Source organism: Panthera pardus, unplaced genomic scaffold (genome assembly GCF_024362965.1).
Source record: "Panthera pardus isolate Hobbes unplaced genomic scaffold, ASM2436296v1 HiC_scaffold_2, whole genome shotgun sequence".
Classification (NCBI taxonomy): Eukaryota; Metazoa; Chordata; class Mammalia; order Carnivora; family Felidae; genus Panthera; species Panthera pardus.
Window position 1 is genome coordinate 99,407,916 of NW_026526765.1, and position 22,022 is coordinate 99,429,937.

General features: G+C 38.3%; 1 protein-coding gene across 4 annotated transcripts in view; it reads left to right on the plus strand.

The window, feature by feature from the left end:
• ANKRD31 (ankyrin repeat domain 31) overlaps positions 1 to 18,843 on the plus strand; it is a 127,883-nt gene extending 109,040 nt beyond the window's left edge. For 3 of the 4 annotated variants that reach the window (XM_019463000.2, XM_019463001.2, XM_019463002.2), the window contains 3 exons: positions 3,505 to 3,645; positions 9,901 to 10,003; positions 18,476 to 18,843. In XM_019463000.2, coding sequence (XP_019318545.2) covers positions 3,505 to 3,645; positions 9,901 to 10,003; positions 18,476 to 18,621 — 390 coding nt within the window. In that variant the 3' untranslated portion in view covers positions 18,622 to 18,843. Of the gene's footprint in view, positions 1 to 3,504; positions 3,646 to 9,900; positions 10,004 to 11,009; positions 11,296 to 18,475 lie in introns of those variants that run through there. The other variant, XM_053907269.1, reaches the window with a different exon arrangement.
• The last annotated feature ends 3,179 nt before the right edge of the window (positions 18,844 to 22,022 follow it).

The window sequence follows — 22,022 nt, forward strand, 5'->3', positions numbered from 1 at the left end:
ACTGGATAGATTGTTTTAGTGAGGTTATTTTTACCTACTGTAGTGTTAAACTTTTGATATTATATCACATGGACTTAGGCCTTGGCAGGTCTCCCTGTGTCTCTTTCCCTGACCATACCTAACCATCAAGCTCCACTTATTGCTGGTTCATTGTTCTATTGTTTACAACAATGAACTGAAGCATAAATTGCTACAGACTAATCCAATCAAATGTGTGCTCCTTTGAAGGGATAGTTTTTGAGGTCAGTGTTGGAGTTCTATTCTGACTTTAAGAAGTCTCTGCCCTACTATCTATTTTCCCAATTTTCTCCTGAAAACTAGCCAGCATACAGCTTAGCCTGTATCTCCAATGAATCCACCAATTTACTTTCAATTGCCTTTTACCACAACCTGTACTGCCTTTAAAGTGCCTTTGAGCTTGAACTTCTATGTTCTGTTGCAAATGAAGTCATTTCCTTTGGAGGAGATTAGGAACCATCTGTTTTAAGGCTTGCTTCTTTTCCCAGGCAAAATCTCTGTACCTTAGCTCAGGAGCTGGGTGAGAACACAGCGGCTTTTCTTTGAACGGCACCCCGGCTTTAGTAGTTGAGCATTTAGCTGAGGCAGGCACAGTAGCCTCGTGCCTTTACAGCTTCTCTCTCCTGATGTGAAACCACCACCTTTTAAGCCAGGCAAGGGTGATCAGGGTCCCAGTAGTCATAGTGACACCATGCCAAAGGTGGAGCCCCTACCTCGCCAGTGCAGGCTATACAGAAGGGATCCCCTGCCTCTTTTATTTTTGTTTTTCTTTAAAATTTTTTTTAATGTTTATTTTTGAGAAAGAGAGATAGAGTGCAAGTGGGGAAGACACGGAGAGAGAGTGAGACACAGAATTGGAAGCAGGCTCCAGGCTCTGAGATGTCAGCACAGACCCCGATGCAGGCTTGAACTCACACACCGTGAGATCATAACCTGAGCCAAAGTCAGATGCTGAACCAACTGAGCCACCCAGGCATCCAGCCTCTTGGCTGCACTTACCTTCAACTTAACCTTAGCAACAAATAGCTGAGGGCAGGATGAGAAATGTTGATATCCTGCCCTTGACAAGAAGGTGGCCCTCTGACTAGGGGCTGTAGGGAGAGGGAGCCCTGTGTTTGTGGCTACACATTCTGGAGTAGAATCTGCACCTCACTGAACTGGGAAGGGAGGAAGGAAGCAATCTTGGTTCACATACCACAGACTCCCCCCCTTTTTTTTTTAACCTAATTGTCATAGATTTAGCTGAATAGATGTCTGTTTGCTGCATGCCTTTATGACCATTTTCAGAGATTTAAATGATTTTTAAATGCTTTTTCACCTGGGAGTGGATCCTCACATTGTCATGCCAGAAGTTGATTCTAGAATATTTATATTTGGGGAGACTTCTGATATAGTTAGGTTTAAATTTATCACATGACATCTGTTTTCTATTTCTCTCATCTCTTCTTTGTTCACTTTTTCATTTTTTTTTTTTTGTGTTCTATCTCCTTTGTTAGTTTATTAGCTACAACTCCTTTTACTCAGTTGTGGCTTTAGAGTTTATAGTACATATTTTTAACTTCCCCCAGTCTGCCTTTAAGTGATATTGTACCACTTTATGTATACTATAAGAACTGCAAAGTAGTATGCTTCCATTTTTCTACTCCTGACCTTTGTGTTATATATTTTACCCAATGTTATAAATTCCATACTACATCATTATTTTTGTTTAAGCAGCTAATTATCTTGAGATTTAAATAAAAAGAAAAATATCTTTCTTATGTAATTACTGTTACTGTTTTTCTTTTCTTTGTGCAGATCCTGATTTCCATTTGCTATCATTTTCTTCTCTTGGAGGACTACCTTTAACATTTCTTGTATTGAAGGTCTTCTACTGATAATGAATCCTTTTGACTTTTGCATGTGTGAAAAAGTTTATTTTACCTTCATTTTTGAAAGATATTTTTGCTAGATACAGATTTCTAGGTTGGAATGGTTTTTTTTCTTTGAGTACTTTAAAGATGTTGCTTGACTGTGTTCTTGATTGCATTGTTTTCATCAAGTAATACACTGTTGTCCTTAACTTTGTCCCTCTGTACATAATGTGTCTTTTTGCTCCTTCTGGCTGCTTTTAGTGACTTTCTCTTCATCTCTGGATTTAAACAATTTTGATTATGAGATGCATTAGCATAATTTTGTTCATGTTTCTTATACTTAGGGTTTATTGGATTTCTTGAGTCTCTGGGTTCCAAATTTGAATCTCAGATGTGGAAGAATTTCAGCCAATTTATTTCTTCAAGTGTTTTTTCTTCCCTCCCCTCCTTTTTTAACCTCTTATTACACACAGATTGGTTGAAATCATTCCACAATTCACTGATGATCTGTTCATTTTTTAAGTTCTCTTTTCTCGGTGTTTCATTTTTATGCAGTTCCTATTGCTTTATCTTTGAATTTTCCAATCTTTTTGTTTGCAGTGTCTAATCTATTATTGGACATGCTATTCCCATCTAGTACTCTTCATCTCACACATTGTAATTGCATCTCTAGAACTTTGAGTTGAGGCTTTTAAAAAATATTTTCCCTGCCTCCACATAACTTTTGAGCATGTAGAATATGATTATAATAACTACTTAATGTCTTTATCTGCTGATTATAACATTCTTATCAGTCTTGGTCATTTTCAGTTGGTTGCTTTGTCTCTTCTGTATGGGTTGCGTTTTCCTACTTATTTGCAGGCCTGTTAATTTGTTATTGAATCCCACACATTGTGAAATCTACCTTGTTGGATGCTGGATATTTTTGTAGTCTTGTAAACATTTTATATATTTGTTCCAAAATACAGGTAAGTTCCTTGGAAACAATTTGATCCTTTTAAGTCTTGCTGTTAAGATGTGGTAGGCAGGATTGGAGCATGTTTTCAGTCTAGGGCTAATTATTTCTCACTACTTAAGTAAGTTTCTTCTGTGTACCCTACCAGTGCCCTACCAGTTTTGAGGTTTTCTGTTGGGAACAGGCACTATTTTTGCCCTTTCAGAATGCCAGGTGTCATTACCTCTAATCACTACTCAGCTGAATACTTAAAGAGGACCCTCTGAAGATCTACAGAGTTCTCTCTCTCTCTCTTTGTATTTCTCTCTTCTTCAGTACTCTGTCCTACAGACTCTGGGCACTTTGCCTTCCTATACTCTGCTCTGCCTCTTCACCTCAGGGAGTCCACAGGCTTTGCCTGGATCCCCTCTCCCTGCACCATGACTTGAAAATTCTCTCAAGTCAATGGCTGGGACACTTGGAAGGCTCACCTCATTAATTTCTCACTTCTCACGGATCACTGTACTTTGTTGCCTGATGTTGTTTGGTATCTAACAAACTATTGCTTTATATATGTTGTCTATTTTTTGTTCGTGTTAGGACAAATCTGCCTCCTCTTACTTCATCCTGGCCAAAAGCAGACGTTCACATATTTCAGGTATTTTTCCTTCTTAATTTTTCTTTTATTTTTCACTTCAGGAGACTACTCACAAAGCCAGTGTTTTATTGAGTGGTAAAATTAAGGTAGAAAATGGTCAGATTTATCAAAATCCAGTCACCTGGCTCAAGGATCTTCTAGGAGACGACAGTTACGTGACTTGGAATTATGCTTGGAGTAAGGTGGGTCATTCTTAATTTATCTGTAACTGCATATTCAAATAGAAATGTACATTTTTTATGATAAAACTATTATTTTTAAGAAATCTGAACTTCTCCAAGCTCGTTTATGTCCTCATATATCCTTAATACAATATGCTACGTGCTTTCCCCTACAACTCTTGTTTAACAGAATTCCCCAGGGGCAGACTTGGACAGCTGACTGAGCCTCTCCATCCTTGTTCCTCACCTAGTCTCAGAAATTCAAATGCCCTGATTCCCCCCTAGGATTCCCCCAGGTGATTTCAGGTCTTTGTGACTCCCTAGAGAAAATTTGGGACCTCTGACGTATTGATAATTAAGTTAATATGTTAGTATTCTGGTGCAGTGGAGGAAAATCTTCCCCAAGACCACAGGAAGGAGCAAGCAGCCTAAGACCCACAGAGGTTATGCTGCACTTTTGTTTGAACTCAGTCTTATCCATCAATTGCTAAACCCCCAAAAAGAAACACTTGTTTTCATTCTGACTTCCCAGACTTAGTAATCTTCCCCTCAGTTCTGTCTTCTGAGTTGTAAGCCCAGTTTAACCACCAGTTGAAGACAATTAATGACTGACACCTTTGATGGCCAAGATCAGCCACCTCCAGATATCCATTGTCACACTTCAGGGAAGAGTCTTGGAATGATTCACCCAGGAAAGTGTGAATCATCACACATCCACCATTACTGTTAAACAGAATTACAGATGCCTTCAGCCTCCACTAGCCATTAGAGTAAGCCTCAGTGTACTAGTAATAAAAGGCCCAGTTTCTTCTCTCCTTTTTTGTCCCACTTAGCTCTGCCCACCCTCCCTCCTAGTTTCTCCTCTCCTTCTGCATCCCTAAATTGCTTTCCAGTGTTCTAGACCTTTGTGGCAGGTGCTTCCAAAATTGTGTTGTAGTTCCCTCACTTACATCAATACATCTTGAATTCTTTTCTACTTTATAGTCTTTATGGGTTTTTTCTTAAAGGTTTTTTCTAGTTGTTTATTTCCCACCCCTGGAGTCACCAGGCCACCTGCTTTCAATTTACCCTGCCCAGTCCTTTCCATGGATTCATAAGTCATATTTGCATGTTAGTAATTAACATTTTACCCTTGGAAATCCCTTTTTATTAAAAAGTTTCTCAAACTTGTGATAGATTTTATCATTTTGTTGAAATAGTCTATGGTTACAGCCTGAATATGGTTCTGATTTCTGTAGTTTAGTTTTTTTGAGCTCGACATGCCTCTGCTACAGTGTGCCCAGTGATGACTCAGTTCTCCCACTCTTTTTCTTTATTGGAACTACTGCATTTTCTGCTTTTGAATAGCTGGCTGTGACATCATTTGGCCCTCACTCTGTACTTAAGCCTCATTTATATATCACATTGCCTATGGTCTTTTCTCATTGGACATGTCAGTTAGTCATATGGTTTAACACCGAGGTGATAGTGAAGTCAAAGGCGAATGTGGGTGCTAAAAATAGAAGAATTATTGGGTATAAGATATTTGTACAGATTATCTAAGTAGGCTTAGATTTTTTTTAATATTCAAAAAATAGTCTTAAAAATTACCACAGGGTGCTCATGTACTTTTAATAAATACCCCAAGCTGAGAAACACTACCCCAGTAAAAATTTTTGCAGTGTTTAAAACCCTCTTTTAAAACTTAACACAGAAACCTTTGCCTCCTCTTATCTTGAAGTAACTCCTGAATTCACAGTTGCTTCTGAGTGACAGGGTGTTTTGGCTACATTGGTCAATGTGAACATTTCTCCTGACTCATTCTGAGAATGCTGGTGTGGCTATAGGTCCCGGAGTGGTTGCTTGTCAGGCAAGAAATGCCAGAAAACTAGGTCTTATCCTGCCTCAGACAGAATGACAACAGCCACTAGACACAGAGATGACTCATACTTCCTACCCAAGCAGCTGGGCTGCTATACAGGGAATTCTGATGCTTACTCCCACTGGGCATCACTGATCCCTCTCACTCCTGCAGTCTCCTGACTATTAGGTATCATCCTGATATGGCAGAGTGATCTCTGGGAGGGAGACAGGAGACCAGGCTGGTTCCCAGTTCCACTCATGATAAGTTACATGATCTGGGAATGTTTTTCGATCCTGCCTACACATTGGAATCACTTGAGGAGCTTTTAAAAACTGCTAATGCCTGGAGGACCCCAGCTCCATACCTTCTGATCTAATAGTCTTGACTGAAGACCAGGTGGCAATATTTGAAAAAGCTTTCCAGGTAATTGTAATATGCAGCCTAGAGTGAGAATCACTGATCTGGATCAAGTCACTTCACCTTTCTGAACATCATTTTTCTTATGTATGAAATAAGTAGTAGTGCTAAATGGTCTCTAAAGACCTTCCAATGTGGAAATTCTAGGACTTGGATAGTTATGTGTGATTTATAAAGGCTTTTACATGTATTCTTTCACAACAACCCCAAGAGGCAAGAAAATTAACTATTTTCTCTATCTATGGATGTAAAACCAGAGTTACAGGAGATTAAGTGAGTTGATTACCCCCAAGGCCAGTAAGTGCCAGAACTAGGATTAGAATCTGGTCTTTTGGTTCCCTGTATATTATTTTCCACATTTGCAACAAGTAAGGACAGAGGGACATTATTTTCTACATTTACAACACAAGGGAGCCCACATTCCTTTCATTGGAAACCAGTTGCCGTGAACTGAAAAGAGCACACAGTGTTACCTAGCTGTCTTTGTGGATTTATGCAAAGTCTCATTCTTGTGCAGCAAAAATTGCTCACTTCTAGCAGAAAAAAATGCCTTTCTGTGATACAGTTATGGTAGGAAATTGTAAGAATGGCAGTGACCATTGATTTTGTGAATGCTCAGGACTGGATCTTTGCAGATGAAGAATACACTGCCATTTTGGGCAGTGACTGAAGGAGCAGTGACCGCTCTCTTGGGCAACATACTTTCCATCCAAATGACTCACTCTCTGAGTTTCGACCCTTATAAATTCACTGTTTTGGATCTAGTATTAACTTTTCTCTGTGGTTACCCCTCACTCTACACACTTTCTAAAATAATTCCTCCCACCACCATGATTAGGAATATCAAGGTAGGGAAAGGTTGAGGTAGGAGTATAGAAAGTGATGGGAATTGTTGATCTGGACAGCCAGCCAGCCTCATTGGGTCAATTAATCATTCCCAAAGTGTCTTAATTAACTTAAACTTCTGTGAGTCCTGCTTCTACTCTGGAGATGTGGGCCCTTTCAAAATACAAATATCAAAGAGGTGTGAATCCTGAAGACTGTAAATAATATGAAAGGCCTACTGCCCTTCTCTTGCCTGGAGCTACATAGACTGCCTGGGGGAAGTGGAGAAGGAAGTGGAGAAGGCTCTAGGATGGGGATTGGGAAGAGGGGGGCGGTGTGAAGGTGAACCTCACTTCCATCATATTTCCCCAGGATCTGTCTTTTGTGGCAGTTATTATACTTTTATCCTCCCTTCTCAAATATTTGAGAATTATTTTAATTTTTTAGCCAAATTATGTCTTGGTGTTACAGTGAACCTAAAAGAAAAACCTACAGTTTTCTTCTGTTTCTTTGCCCTTTTCTGCCCCCTCTCCCATCCTCCAACAAAAACAATTTTCCTTTCCTCTTTCTTCCTTTTGGGATAGTGTAAATTTGTTAAGACTTGCTTCATAAAACTTGAAATGGAAGTAAAACAGTCATTTGATCATCCATGAACAGATTCCCATTAGTCAGTACCAACAAATGGTTTTCCTGAAGACATACGAAAAATGGACTGATACTTTCAAATAAAATAGAGCCCCAGCAGGGAAGTAAATTCTTGGACACCTCTTTAATGTTCAAAGGCAGGTTATGTTTTATATTTTCTCTTGATGCGTTAGAACATAAGGTATAGAGACACATTTGTTACTGCAGTTAATGACAATTGAGATTGTACTTTATTTCTTCAGAGACCATACCAAAATAAAGTTAATTAATAATTTCACTTGGCTGATTAACTACATTTCCAGAATAGTGGCTAACTGAATCATGCATCTACCTCACACACACACACACACACACACACACACACACACACACACACACAAATGCACACCATTTCTTTCCCAAGTATAATATTAGGAAATCACAATGAACTAATTTCTGAAGAATAATGGACCTTCTACCTAAGAGCCTCAAGGAAAGCATCAGTGACCTTCGGATGAAGCACTCCTGTAGTTATACATTTTAGAAAAGCAGGACCACCACAACCTGCAGGTAACCCTCACAGCACGCATCTTACCCTAACTCCGGCTTTATTACTGTTTTCCTCAGGGGGGAGGTGGCATCCCATCAGCTGCCCCTCATCACAATGGGTTTTGAGTGGTAAAGTTGTCAAGATTGCTGGCAGCTATGTAGCCCGAGACCCTAAAAACCTCACCAACAGCTCATCCTACATGCCTCTATCAGAGCAGGCATATGAGCTAGATTTGGATTCAAGATTTAGTTTAGGATTCAGAGTTTGATTTATGCAAATATGATGACTGTTGGCTCTTATGCTTTAGACAACTAGAGCGCAGACACTATTATGAAATGGACAGTTTCCAGGAGTGACTAGTGCCTGTTCAGTTTAGGTCTATATATTATTATCCTCATTCAATAAATTACCCCCATTTTGAAGAAACTAGATCTTTAACTCCGTGGATTTTCTTAAAGCTGTGTTCTATGTCTGAATTACCCCTAGTGCTAAGTTTAAGACCTATGCAGACTCATGACTTCTAAGGCTACTAAGGTACAATTTTACCACTTTATATTACCCAGTACTAACTGATAAAAATCTGCTTTAAATCTGAAGTGCAGGTGAGAATATACTGAGCCTGCATATTGACAGGCCTGTAAGGTATTTTGGATATTATCAGGGCACAAGTGAACAAAATCTGTTGTTTCTAATTGTTAGTTGTTGGGAGAGCTGACAGATGGCATTCAGAGGCCTCATCTCTCCTGTGACAGGTGGGGATGGGTTAGCACAGTGGGTCAGACAGATCTGTTCCATTTCCATTACCAAGTTTGTTTGGTCATGGGATTGAGCCCAGAGGGTACCTAAACCTTCCAGATTCCTTATGTCTGCCCCATTCTGTTAAATAACAGCTTTTATTGAGCACTCAGGACATGCTAGACAGTATGCCAAATGCTTTTCATGTATTCTAATCCTCACAACAGCCTGATAAGCTTGGAGGTACTCGTTTTGCAAATGCACAGAGGCTCAGAGAATGTAAGAATCTTGCTTAAGAGCTCAGACTGCAGAGGTTTTCCCCCCAGAATTGTCAGGCAGTATGCGAAGTGCTAAGAGTATAAAAATGAATATGACACAGACCTTGTCTTCAAGGAGTTTATGTTAATGGAAGCAGACCTCTTAACACATAATTTCATTTAAATGAGATAAGTTCCTTGACAGAAAAATAAGCACAGAAATTATGGGGGTCTAGAGGAAGGTTATTGGCTAAGTTTCTAGAAGTTCTAAGAAAGCATCCTGGAGGAAGGGATGTTCGAGTTGAGACTGGATGGTTTAGCCACAGTGAGCCTAGCTTCTGAGGCATATTATTAGGCCACCCTGGAACAAAGAGTGGAGAACCCAAGGACCCTGTGGCAAATGTTTGCCAGTGTGCCTCAGCCCAGCCCATTTGTGTGCAGGGATCTCTAAGATCTGACCTTCAAGGCTGATAAACAATAGCTAAGTTCACAAACAAGCCAGAAAAAGCAAAAAAAATTGGATGCATAGCCCTGAAATGATATTAATCTGAACAGTTAAATGTCTTATTTCTTGAAAAGTACTATTACTTTTGTGGTTTAATTTTATTAGTACAACGCTACTTCTTTAACACTATAAAGTAGCCCATGCTGGTTTAATGGTTGTTTACTAAGTGAATGGAAAGAGGTTTAATGATAAAAAGCAGGGGTAACAAATTTCTTCTCTGAAGGGCCAAATAATAAAGATTTCAGGCTTCATGGGCATATGGTCTTTGTCACCAATATTCAATGATGGTGTAGCATAAAAGCATCCATTGATAGTAAGTAAATGAATGGGTATCTTTGTGTTCTAATAAAACTTTACTTACAAACAAAGGGGGAAGGCCAGATTTGTCTATGGACTATGGTTTGCCAGTCTGTGATAGACAACAGTCAGTACTTTACCAAAGTTACAGTTTGCAAGAGAGACGTGTATTTGCTTCTTTTGAAATGTAGAACTTTTGAATTCTGTGCTTACTTGTGTGCAGGTAACATATCTGGGGAAAGAGCTTGTAAAGTATGTTTCTGAGGAAATACCCGTACCCTCAGAGCCAAACATGGCGCCTCAGCAACATCAACCTTGTCTTCCAGGTACGTGCAGACCAACACCCATTTCTTAGTTGTGAGGAAAGTGCCCAAAGCTACTGAGAAAGCACTCCTTGTTTTGTATTTTCATTCATGTAACATTCAAATAACCATTCTACAGTGAACAATTCAGTGGCATTTAGTACACTCACAGTGGTGAGCAACCACCACCTCTGTGTAGTTCCAAAACAACTTTCATTACCCAAAAAGAAACTCCACACCCATTCAACAATTGCTCCCCTCGGTCTACTTTCTGTCTGTATGAATTTGCCTGTTCTGAATGTATCATATAAATGGAATCATATAATATATAACCTTTTGTGTCTGACATCTTTCATTTAGCATAATGCTTTTAAGGATCTTGCCCTGAAGGGCATTCAGTTTCCCTTTTTTGGAAGTAGTGCTGCTGTGAGCATGTCTATACATATATTTTAACCTGGTTTTAGTTCTTTTGGATGTATACCTAGGAGTGGAATTGCTGCATCATATGGTAATTATATGTTGAAGTTTTTGAGGAACAGCCAAACCGTTTTCCACAGCAACTGAGTCATTTACATGTCCACAAGCAACATACAAGGGTTCCAATTTCCCCACATCCTCACCAACACTTATTTTCTGTTGGTTTGTTTATAGCACTCCATTTTTAAGCATAGGTGATTCTAGGAGAATTTTTTAAATGACACCTTTTCTCACAATTCCATTCTCTAAATCTATATTATACTTACTTTGGGTAGATTTTTAACTGTCATATAAAAGGAAAAATGGCACTTTTTTCCTTCCTGCAGGCATGATTTGGTTAGTTTTCTAAAATCAAGTACTAAAATAAATCTTTGCTTGTTAGTGTAAACTAATGTGCTTTATCTGGTGGAATCAACTTTAACCCAAGAAAGCTGAAGAGAATGTCGTCTTCATCGTTAAGCAGCAGATTTTGAAATGATCTGGGAAGAGGCTGCACACATTTCTATAAAACGAATATAACTAAGTCTCTGTTACCCTTTGCTTTTTCCCCCAGTGTCCCTGCCTCAGACCAGTTGGGGACAGTATAAGCAGAAATGGAAGTACAATACAGAAGATGATAATTCTGTGATAACCAGAATCAACAACCAAACAGGGATTACTATCATTAAGCCCCTAACCAGAGTCTCCCCAGGGCCATGCTTCCTACGACAAACCTTAATAATTCCAAGGACTTTCCTTTCCTAACTTTATACCTAATCCACTGTAACCTCCTAGGGTCCTTCTTTGTCTCAAAAACTGGCTTTAGAATAGGATGCATTTTCCCCATTTTTGTGAAGATAGCCTCAAGAGTGCTTTTCATCATTCTGGGAGAATAGATCTGGTAAAACAGAAATTGTGGAGAAGTTAAAGGGTTTAAACTGAAAGAAGTTATTGTCATAATTCATGGTCTTTGGTTTCTAATTCTGACTGCAGATCTACCTAATCAAATCTTGGAGTGGGGTCCAGGAACCTGAATTTTTTTAAGTGATTCTTATGTAGCCTGACTATAGACTTTGAATGACTAGCAGTGTCTGATTTCTTATGCAGATAATAATTTGAAAAATCTTGATAGTCAGCCCTTCACCTCTATCCCAAAGCATACCCATTCTCATGCTTGCTCACATTGCGTCTCTGTCTCTCAGTCTCTCTCTCTCTCTCTCTCTCTCTCTCTCTCTCTCTCACACACACACACACACACACACACAGGAAAGTCAAGCAAACCCTTTATCCTCCTGGTTTCTAACCTCAAGAATCAGAGCAGAAATACAGGATCTTCCCTATTTCCTATTTCACAGAAGTTATCTGCTCCTCAGGTTTCCTAGCTCTAGGCAGGCATTTCCAACCCTAGCCATTTCTCTCCTTCCTCAGAGGGCTCATGGTTCCCCTGCTAAGTGAGCATGAAATAAAAAATGGGTTCTGAACTGCTGCTTCTGTTGCCTGCAATATAAACAAATTTCTAAATCGTAAACACTGTTTACAGAAATACTGAATTTTCTTTCCTTTAGGTATTTCATACAGTGTTAACACTAATTTGAGAACTATGGAGTGCCGATATGCCAGCCAACTTCTTGCTGCCTTCATCTGGGCCTAGGATGCTGCAGGTCTCTGCTGGCATTCTGTAGGCTGCTGTTGGAACTTTATTTGAAACTCTTTAATTTAGGACTCTTCTGTACCTGGTTTTGTAGTACCTGACAGAAATCCAACAACCTGGCAGATTAGAAAAATGTAAACTCTATAACCTTATTACAAGCCCACCATTCAAGAGAAAATCTTTTTCCCTCTTTTGCATATCAAAATGTCATGGAAATTGTGGATCTGACATTCTAGGATACACAAAGTTTGAAGGAAAAACAAGACCTCACAGATTTCATCAGCCTGCTTCATATCATGAACATAATCTGTTCTCTTACACTTTTTAACGGTCACACTCTTCAGAATAGTGCTTTCTGGGAGTAAAGAAATTAGGAAGACCTATTACATTTCCCAAACCTAGGGTGATTATGCATCCCAGCTGGACCAGGGCATTCCTTAATCCAGCAAATTTATTAGTAGCACTCCCTTTGACTTGCAGACGCGCCTTGTTTAGATGACCTAGTATAGGAACCAAGCAAATAGGTGTTGGAAAAAATGAAATTTGGACAAGGTAAAAAAAAAGAGAAACTCTCCAGTTTCATTTACTTTTTTTAAAGTTTTTACTTAAATTCCAAGTAGTCGACACACAGTGTAGTATTAGTTTCAAGTGTACAACATAGTGATTCAATACTTCCATACAACACCTGGTGCTCATCACAAGTACCCTCCTTAATCCCCGCCACCTTTTAACACATCCCTCCACCCATCTGCCCTCTGGTAACCATCAGTTTGTTCTCTATAAGAACTATATAGATTCTTACATACTGTTGTGCAAATAGATGGTCAAATCTTATGCATAACACTCTATATTATAAATTTTTTTTAACGTTTATTCATTATGGAGAGAGAGACAGAGAGACAGAGCATGAGCAGGGGAGGGGCAGAGAGAGAGGGAGACACAGAATCCAAAGCAGGCTCCAGGCCCTGAGCTGTCAGCACAGAGCCTGACGCGGGGCTCGAACTCACAAACCGTGAGATCGTGACCTGAGCCAAAGTCGGACGCCCAACTGACTGAGCCACCCAGGTGCCCCAGCACTCTATATTATAAATAATTGCTGGCTACCTAATCTTAACCCCCTGATGGACTGAGATCTTTGAGTTCAGAGAGACTTTTCTGGGCTTTTGCTCCTTATTATATTCCCCAAAGACTAGCACAATAGCTTGCCAGTAAATGTTCATTGAATAATGTTCATCAAATAATAATGAATTAATGGATGCATGAATATGATCCAAAGGACTGCTAATTTAAAACTGAATTTACTTGTGATTGACTGTCCTAATAAGTAGACATGCCTAGATCTCACAGGCTTAATGGAATTTGTTGTGAAGAATTCAACAGATTGTAAATAGGATTTCGGTTAGGTAATATTATCTCCTTTATCTGAATCTTCAACATCTGACTGTGAGATAGAAGACTAATGGCCCTTCACATTTTTTCAACCAGATACTTAAAAGAGAGCTATATCCTTCTACTTCCCCCTCTTCATGATAAATAATAAATCTGTTTAGCTTTGGTAACATTTCCTAAACCTCTTTAATCAGATGATGTCAGCATTTCATGGGACAAATAGCAAACTCAATAACTAATTTATTTCTTCATATCATTTGGAATCATGGTATCAAGAATTTCCTGGGGGCTCCTGGGTGGCTCATTTAATTAAGCATCTGACTCTTGATTTCAGCTCAGGTCATGATTTCGGTCATAAGATCGAGTCCAGTGTCGGGATTCTCTCTCTCCCAGTCTCTCTGTCCCTCTCCCACTCCCACTTGGGCACACGCATACTCAATCCCTCTCTCTTTCTCTCAAAAAAAAAAATCCTGAGTCACGAAGATTAGTGATAAAAGTTTTTAATCTTGCTGTTTTGAGACTTTATCCAATGAATCAGAGATGATGGAAGAGCTTTATTCTTAGTCCCGCACAAAAACTAGTCATGTTGGTAACTCAGGTGAATGTGTTGGTGGACTCCAGAGTGCTAGAATGTGGTACATTAACAGATTTGAAGGTATATGCTATTTGTAATTAAAGATTTTAATCAGGGGCACCTGGGTGGCTCAGTCCGTTGAGCGTCCGACTTCGGCTCAGGTCATGATCTCGCCCTCCGTGAGTTCAAGCCCCGTGTCAGGCTCTGTGCTGACAGCTCAGAGCCTGGAGCCTGCTTCAGATCCTGTGTCTCCCTCTCTCTCTCTGCCCCTCCCCCACTCTCACTTTGTCTGGCTCTGTCTCTCAAAAATAAATAAATGTAAAAAAAAAATTTTTTTTAAAGATTTTAATCATACAAACACCATCCTTAAAAAATGAAATTCTGGAAACCCCAGAACTAGACCCACAAATGTATGGCCAACTCATCTTTGACAAAGCAGGAAAGAACATCCAATGGAAAAAAGACAGTCTCTTTAACAAATGGTGCTGGGAGAACTGGACAGCAACATGCAGAAGGTTGAAACTAGACCACTTTCTCACACCATTCACAAAAACAAACTCAAAATGGATAAAGGACCTGAATGTGAGACAGGAAACCATCAAAACCCTAGAGGAGAAAGCAGGAAAAGACCTCTCTGACCTCAGCTGTAGCAATCTCTTATTCGACACATCCCCAAAGGCAAGGGAATTAAAAGCAAAAATGAATTACTGGGACCTTATGAAGATAAAAAGCTTCTGCACAGCAAAGGAAACAACCGACAAAACTAAAAGGCAACCAACGGAATGGGAAAAGATATTTGCAAATGACGTATCGGACAAAGGGCTAGTATCCAAAATCTATAAAGAGCTCACCAAACTCCACACCCGAAAAACAAATAACGCAGTGAAGAAATGGGCAGAAAACATGAATAGACACTTCTCTAAAGAAGACATCCAGATGGCCAACAGGCACATGAAAAGATGCTCAACGTCGCTCCTTATCAGGGAAATACAAATCAAAACCACACTCAGATATCACCTCACGCCAGTCAGAGTGGCCAAAATGAACAAATCAGGAGACTATAGATGCTGGAGAGGATGTGGAGAAACGGGAACCCTCTTGCACTGTTGGTGGGAATGCAAACTGGTGCAGCCACTCTGGAAAACAGTGTGGAGGTTCCTCAGAAAACTAAAAATAGACCTACCCTATGACCCAGCAATAGCACTGCTAGGAATTTACCCAAGGGATACAGGAGTACTGAGGCACAGGGGCACTTGTACCCCAATGTTTATAGCGGCACTCTCAACAATAGCCAAATTATGGAAAGAGCCTAAATGTCCATCAACTGATGAATGGATAAAGAAATTGTGGTTTATATACACAATGGAGTACTACGTGGCAATGAGAAAGAATGAAATATGGCCCTTTGTAGCAACGTGGATGGAACTGGAGAGTGTGATGCTAAGTGAAATAAGCCATACAGAGAAAGACAGATACCATATGGTTTCACTCTGATGTGGATCCTGAGAAACTTAACAGAAACCCATGGGGGAGGGGAAGAAAAAAAAAAAAAAAGAGGTTAGAGTGGGAGAGAGCCAAAGCATAAGAGACTGTTAAAAATTGAGAACAAACTGAGGGTTGATGGGGGGTGGGAGGGAGGGGAGGGTGGGTGATGGGTATTGAGGAGGGCACCTTTTGGGATGAGCACTGGGTGTTGTATGGAAACCAATTTGACAATAAATTTCATATATTGAAAAAAAAATAGTGTGGGAAAAATATGAATATAAATTAACAATGAATTTAATTATCAATGGACAATTAATAAAATAATTATTTCTAAAAAAACATGAAATTCTGTTGGTGAAATCCTGATATATATATATATATCACTAAAGTCCTTAGAAGCTATAAAATGGAGTGAATCTATGGTGCATTTTCCCTTGAAATTTCACAACTTCCTCTTAAGCCTCTGCCTGCTTGGCTGTAGTTTCTTGTGTTATTGAGGAAATCTTCACTGATATTTCAGAATAAATTGGAAGGAAAAAATGAACATTCCCAAACTTCTACATAATTTGTGATCACTGTGTACAGACATATCAATCTTTTTTACAGTACTTAAAAAAAATCTGTTAATGTAGATCACAATTCATTATTTACTCAGAAAGCCAGTCTTACTTATATGTATCTATGTCCCCTGTCAGCACAGTAGTAAAACACTCAAAGAAAATTATGTCAAATGTATTCATCTAAGAAAAAAAGAGTATCTCCTGAAGTCTTTCTTTTCCCAAGCCATCATTTAATGCATATTAATTATATCATTTTCTTTCATCATTTCTTCATTTGAAAATAGAACATGCTTTTTCAGAAAAAAAAAGACTCTTTTTTGATTTTGCTAAAAACTGTCCTTGACCTACTGATAATATGTTGTAAATAAATTACTTTAAAGAAAGTGTTTTGTTCATTCCAGTGCTATTACTGTGCTTCATTGCTCTGTAAAAGTATGTGTAACAGAGAGCACAAACATTCACAGGTGCTTCTGTTTTATGTGGTTAAGAACTTCTTCAAACTTAAACACCTAAGGAAGATGGGTGCCTGATAACAGAGCAGAAGGTGTTTATTTCAGCTCCTGTTGATGATTCTTGATTGTTTTTCATTACTTTAATCATAATTTTTTTCATCCTAGTATCATGATTAACTTTGACCTAATTCTTAAAGTGGAGGATATATATCCACTGATAGGGGAGAAAAGAGAAGAAAACTAATTTATCTGTTGAGCACCTGCCGTGTGCCAGGCCCTCTGCCAGATTGTTTTACAGACCTTAGGCCTTTGATGAGTTTCTTATTAGTAAAACTCCAGACCTGATGTCTGTACAACACAGAAAAAAACATGAACACTTTACATATAAAGTCAACTGTCTCAAACCCAGTTCAGCTTAAGAAACCACGTATAAAATTTATTTTCCCATAAAGAAAGGGCTTAAATAATTTAAACTTCAAAATATAATGTCCAAGTCTGTTTCTTGATTCCAGTATAGTTTTCACAGATGGCTCTTGATCTTATCAATATAAATCTATCTCATACTATTAATTTAGTTTTAAATATCAAATCACCTAATACTCTACCACCATGTTTAGCCTTTAGAATCCTTTTATTTTAAAAAGGCATTGAATTTTGTATTTAAATAGCTGTAATTGAATTTTTTCCCCAGTGTAACTATAGCAGATATACTTTTACAATCTATTAAAATAATTCCTAATCATTTTCCCTTTGACTGGAATTATACTTCTTGTTCAGAATGAGAATGTGTATGTATATATATACACTTCTGACCAAGAAGTATAATTCCAATCAAAGGGAAAATTATATATATATATATATATATATATATATATATATTCATTCCCATTTATAACTAGAGTAAGCAAAGAAGTGAAATTTCTATATCATCTAGTCTTGGACCTATTTTACAGATGATGAAACTGAGAACCAGAGAGGTAACATGGGTTGAATGAAAGGAGTACGTAGGTTAGTGATGTTTGAGGAGTGAACTATCAGTTAAAATAATGAGTCTGATTATTTTTACTTACGATCTATTAAGGGAATTTTTTAAAATGTTACAGGAGAAAGAAAAGTAAAAGTTAAAATTATTTTTAACCTAACTAATTAGCTTGTCATTTTGAAGTGCTAATTTAGGCCACTAGATAACATGAATAGGTGCATGAGCCTGTCCTTTTGCCTAGTGATGAAGCTAGCAATTCAGTTTAAGGAGATTTGTGCAGAATATCTAATATTTGGTGATCTCGCCTGAGGAAAATGGGTTTCTTCCTACTTCTTGCATGAGTAGAATGGTTCATTAGTTAGCTGTGCGGTCTTTTTTGGGGACGAGGAGGAACGAGAAGAGCCAAATGTTCACACTGTGGCTATTTTCCGAGTTGTACTGGGCCGGAGAAGCCATAAAACTTGCATGAGACAACACAAGTTTGTGTGGCCTAGAAAACTGATTATCTGTCTTCCAGCCTAATACTATTTTCAGTAAGAAATAACGATAATAATAGCAGCTTATATTTATTGAATATTTGCTATATGCTACTCAGTAGCCAATCATTTGACATGCATTATCCCATTTAGTCCTCACTACTGTTTCATTCTCAATTTACTGGAAATTATGGCACAGAGGGGTTTATATAACCACCTTCAGAAGCTGCAGTCATCCTTTTCTTGCCTTGCTGTTTTATACTGCAGACAGGCTTCTTTTTCCCAAGATAAGTCAATGCTGATTTATAGCTTTATCTTGGGTATGGAAAATGGAGTGAGTGAATTATGACTTGGTCAGAAATCTCATTTTGTGCTCAGTAGACTTGACTAGGGTCTAAGATTTGTAATAAGCAAATTTAAATATTATTTTTTTAAAAATAGGGTTTAATTTGTTGGTTCTTCTTTAAATAGGAACTTCCAGAGAGTCAATGCAAAGCATCCCACATTATCTACAAATAAAAGAAGTTCTATTAATCAGCGATCAAGAATTTCTCCCATGCCATATAATGGATCAACATTGGAAGTTCTATGTGGAATGCGAAGAGCTAACATTCTAAAACCTTGTTTTCTTAATAATTTAATAGGTATTTGTTCATATTATTAAGCCACATTCATATCTTATCTTATATGGGCGGGAGGGCCTATTTTAATACACGCTTTATGAGTTGCTACTTAAGATGTGTGTTTACTATTGTAAGAAAAAATAGAACTCAAACTATTGTAGTTAGATAAAATACTTTTTTGCCATTGTAATAAAGGCGTTTTTGAATTAAACCACATTGAATTTCTGGCTTTCTTTTTATTAACATAAATGTAAAACTCATCTTTCAGTCAATACTTCTACCTTTGTATAAATAACAGTTAACTAAAGGGAAGTAAGGATTAAAAAAAGATTGATAAATGGTCCTGAAAAGGCCAGGCTAAAGGGTATCTACTTAAAACAAGAACTTAATGTCCTGGTACCTTCCCCCATTTACTTTGGAACTTATCTTGTGACCAAAATATAAAATTATGAAAGAGGTTTATTTTAAATTTCATAAAATTTAGCATAGATAAAACTGTAACTATGGTAAGTCTTAGAACAAAAAATGAATCAAATGTTGATTTGGTGGCTGATTATTTTAAATAGGATATACTTAACCTTTTGCTACATTGTCATGAAGATTTTTATTTTTTTTTTTGTAAGAAAGATTTTTATAAGAGAAACTTGGGGAGCACCTGGATGGCACATTGGTTGAACATCTGACTCTTGATTTCTGCTCAGGTCATGATCTCAGGATTCCTTAGATAGAGCCACCATGTCAGTACAGAGCCTACTTGGGATTCTCTCTCTTTCTCTGTCCCCCCCTCCCCTGAATAAATTTAAAAAAGGAAACTTGGCAAGAGTTCTCAAGGGTCTGTCTGTCTTTTTGAGAGAGGATGCATGTGTGCATGAGGGAAGGACAAAGGAGACAGAATGAGAGAGAATCTTAGGCAGGCTCCACACCAGTGCAGAGCCCAACACAGGGCTCAGTCTCCTGACCCTGGGATCATGACCTGAGCCAAAATCAAGAGTCCAACTCAACCAGTAAGCCATCGAGGCACCCCTCAAGGGTCTATCTTAATCCTGTGATTGCCATCTTATTCTTTGCCTATCTATCATTAACCTAGGCACCCAAAGAAGCTTTTTGACTCCGTGGCTTGGGTCATCTGGGTAGAGGAACCAAACTGTGATAAAAATTACTCTCATAAGTGTTAGACTTTGGGAGATACAATCTTGCTTTTTTGATATTTTCTTATTTTAAATGTATAGAGTCTTAAATATCTTTAGAATACATGGGAAACTGGTTAACAGTTGTCTGTGGGAAGAAAAATCGTGGGGCTAGTGAACTGAGAAGAAAGGGGGACTCTGAACCACATGTGCTCTTTGGCACCTTTTGAAATGCGTACTATGCATGTGTTCTTGTTCAAGTAAAAATTTTAAATATCTGAAAAGGAAGCACCTGGAAAGGTTTGCATATTAATAAAAGTGTAAAGACATCTTGGATCATTTTTCTTCTTGTGAGAGTCCATTGAAAATGTTCAGGTTAGAATACCCCTACATGTCGTAATATTTGAGAACTAACAAGTTTCTTACGCTATTATCATTTCTTCAGATTACCATATTTTTCTAATTCTTTTTTTTAACATTATAGAATTTTGTTAATGTTTATTTATTTATTTATTTATTTATTTATTTATTTATTTATTTTAAGAGAGATCATACAAGCAGGGGAATGGTGGGGAGGGGGGAGGGGCAGTGGAGAGAGAAAATCCCAAGCAGGCTCCACACTCAGCGCTGAGCCCAACACAGGGCTCGATGTCACAAACTGTGAGATCATGACCTGAGCTGAAATCAAGAGCCAGATGCTTAACCGACTGAGCTACCCAGGCCTCCCTATTTTTGTAAATCTTTTTTTTGTTTTAAGTTTATTCATTTATTTTGAGAGAGAGACAGAGTGAGTGGGGGAGGGACAGAGAAGGAGAGAGAGAATCCCAAACTCAATGTGGGGCTCAAACTAATGAAACCATAAGATCATGACTGGAGCTGAAACCAAGAGACGCTTAATGAACTGAGCCACCCAGGTGCCCCTAAATCTTGAATAATGTACATGAGGTGGCCTATTTGGCTTTTGTTATTTAAGGAAATGTTTAAAACATGACTCATTTGCAAATATATGTACTAACGAGAAATTATATATATAAATGAAAAAATTCACGTTGATAGGTAGTGGTTAATGCAAGTCCTGATTGTGTTGAATAAAAAATGTGCCTTTGAGTGTGTATATAATTTTTATAGCCAATAAATATGCATGTATTTATATTATGTGTGTGACATATACTTGATGAGTCATGAAATGTGTACTTGTAGATAATGAGCATGGGGGGTGGGGTGCAGGTATGTCGAGTAAAAGCTCTGGAATGCCAGAAAGAAAACAATTTGTAGTGTCTGCCCTTAAGAGAGTTGGACTGGGAAGGGTGGAAGGATGCTTTTGCAGTGTAGATTCAACTTAAAAAAAACCAACACATTCTTCTTTTGAAACTTAAAAAAATAGGTTTTAAAGAATAACTTAAGCAGGTATTTTGTTTAGTGATTACAATTTACAAAAGTCATACATTCTAAGTTGATAGTACAAGAACTTAAAATTCTGAGTTTTCATCTTAATGGTCAAATTCTTAAACTTAATTTTCTAAGCCCATTAAGAATGTATCTACCAACTGGTAACTAACATAATCCCCAGTGCCCTTGAGGCATGCTGAGTCTTGTCCAAACTAAACAACAAAAGGGTCTGGAGTTCAGAGAGCTATAGATACCCCAGATCATCCCCGTGAGAAAACAACAGTGTGGAGTGTTTGCTACATGTTTTGGCTATTTTGAGTTCTAAATGAAACCCTCAAGCTTCTGGCCTTAAGCCATGTATGGGACCTCCAAGAATAGCTAACAATCCAGTCTTCTACCTGATATTTGTATCCTTTCTATAACATTAACTTCTTGACCACCTCTAGGATACTCCATACTCAACCAAGAAGCCTATTCCCTTTCAGACAGGTAGTCCTGTTAGGAAGCTGGAACCACAATGTCCCAGACCTCACAATCCTATTATGATAAAATCATACTTCTTTTTATGAGTTGAATTACTATGGCACAGACCACGGGTCTGATTGCTGGGAATGTCCAAGCATACATCTTGTTCTTTTCTCAATTTCTCTTTCGTTCATTTCCCTCCACCTTACTTCCCTGAGTTCAGTAATTTTATCAGTGCATATCTAGACTATGTGCAACAGCAATCCTACCCCATTTCCCTCACCCAGTTCTTTATAAAACATGCACAGTGTGCCAAATTATTCTTAAAGATCTCTTTTCCTTCCCTGCTGCTGCAAGAGTAAAATCTAGGCCCAACATTCCAGTCCCCCCATTCTCTGGTCCTAACATAACCTT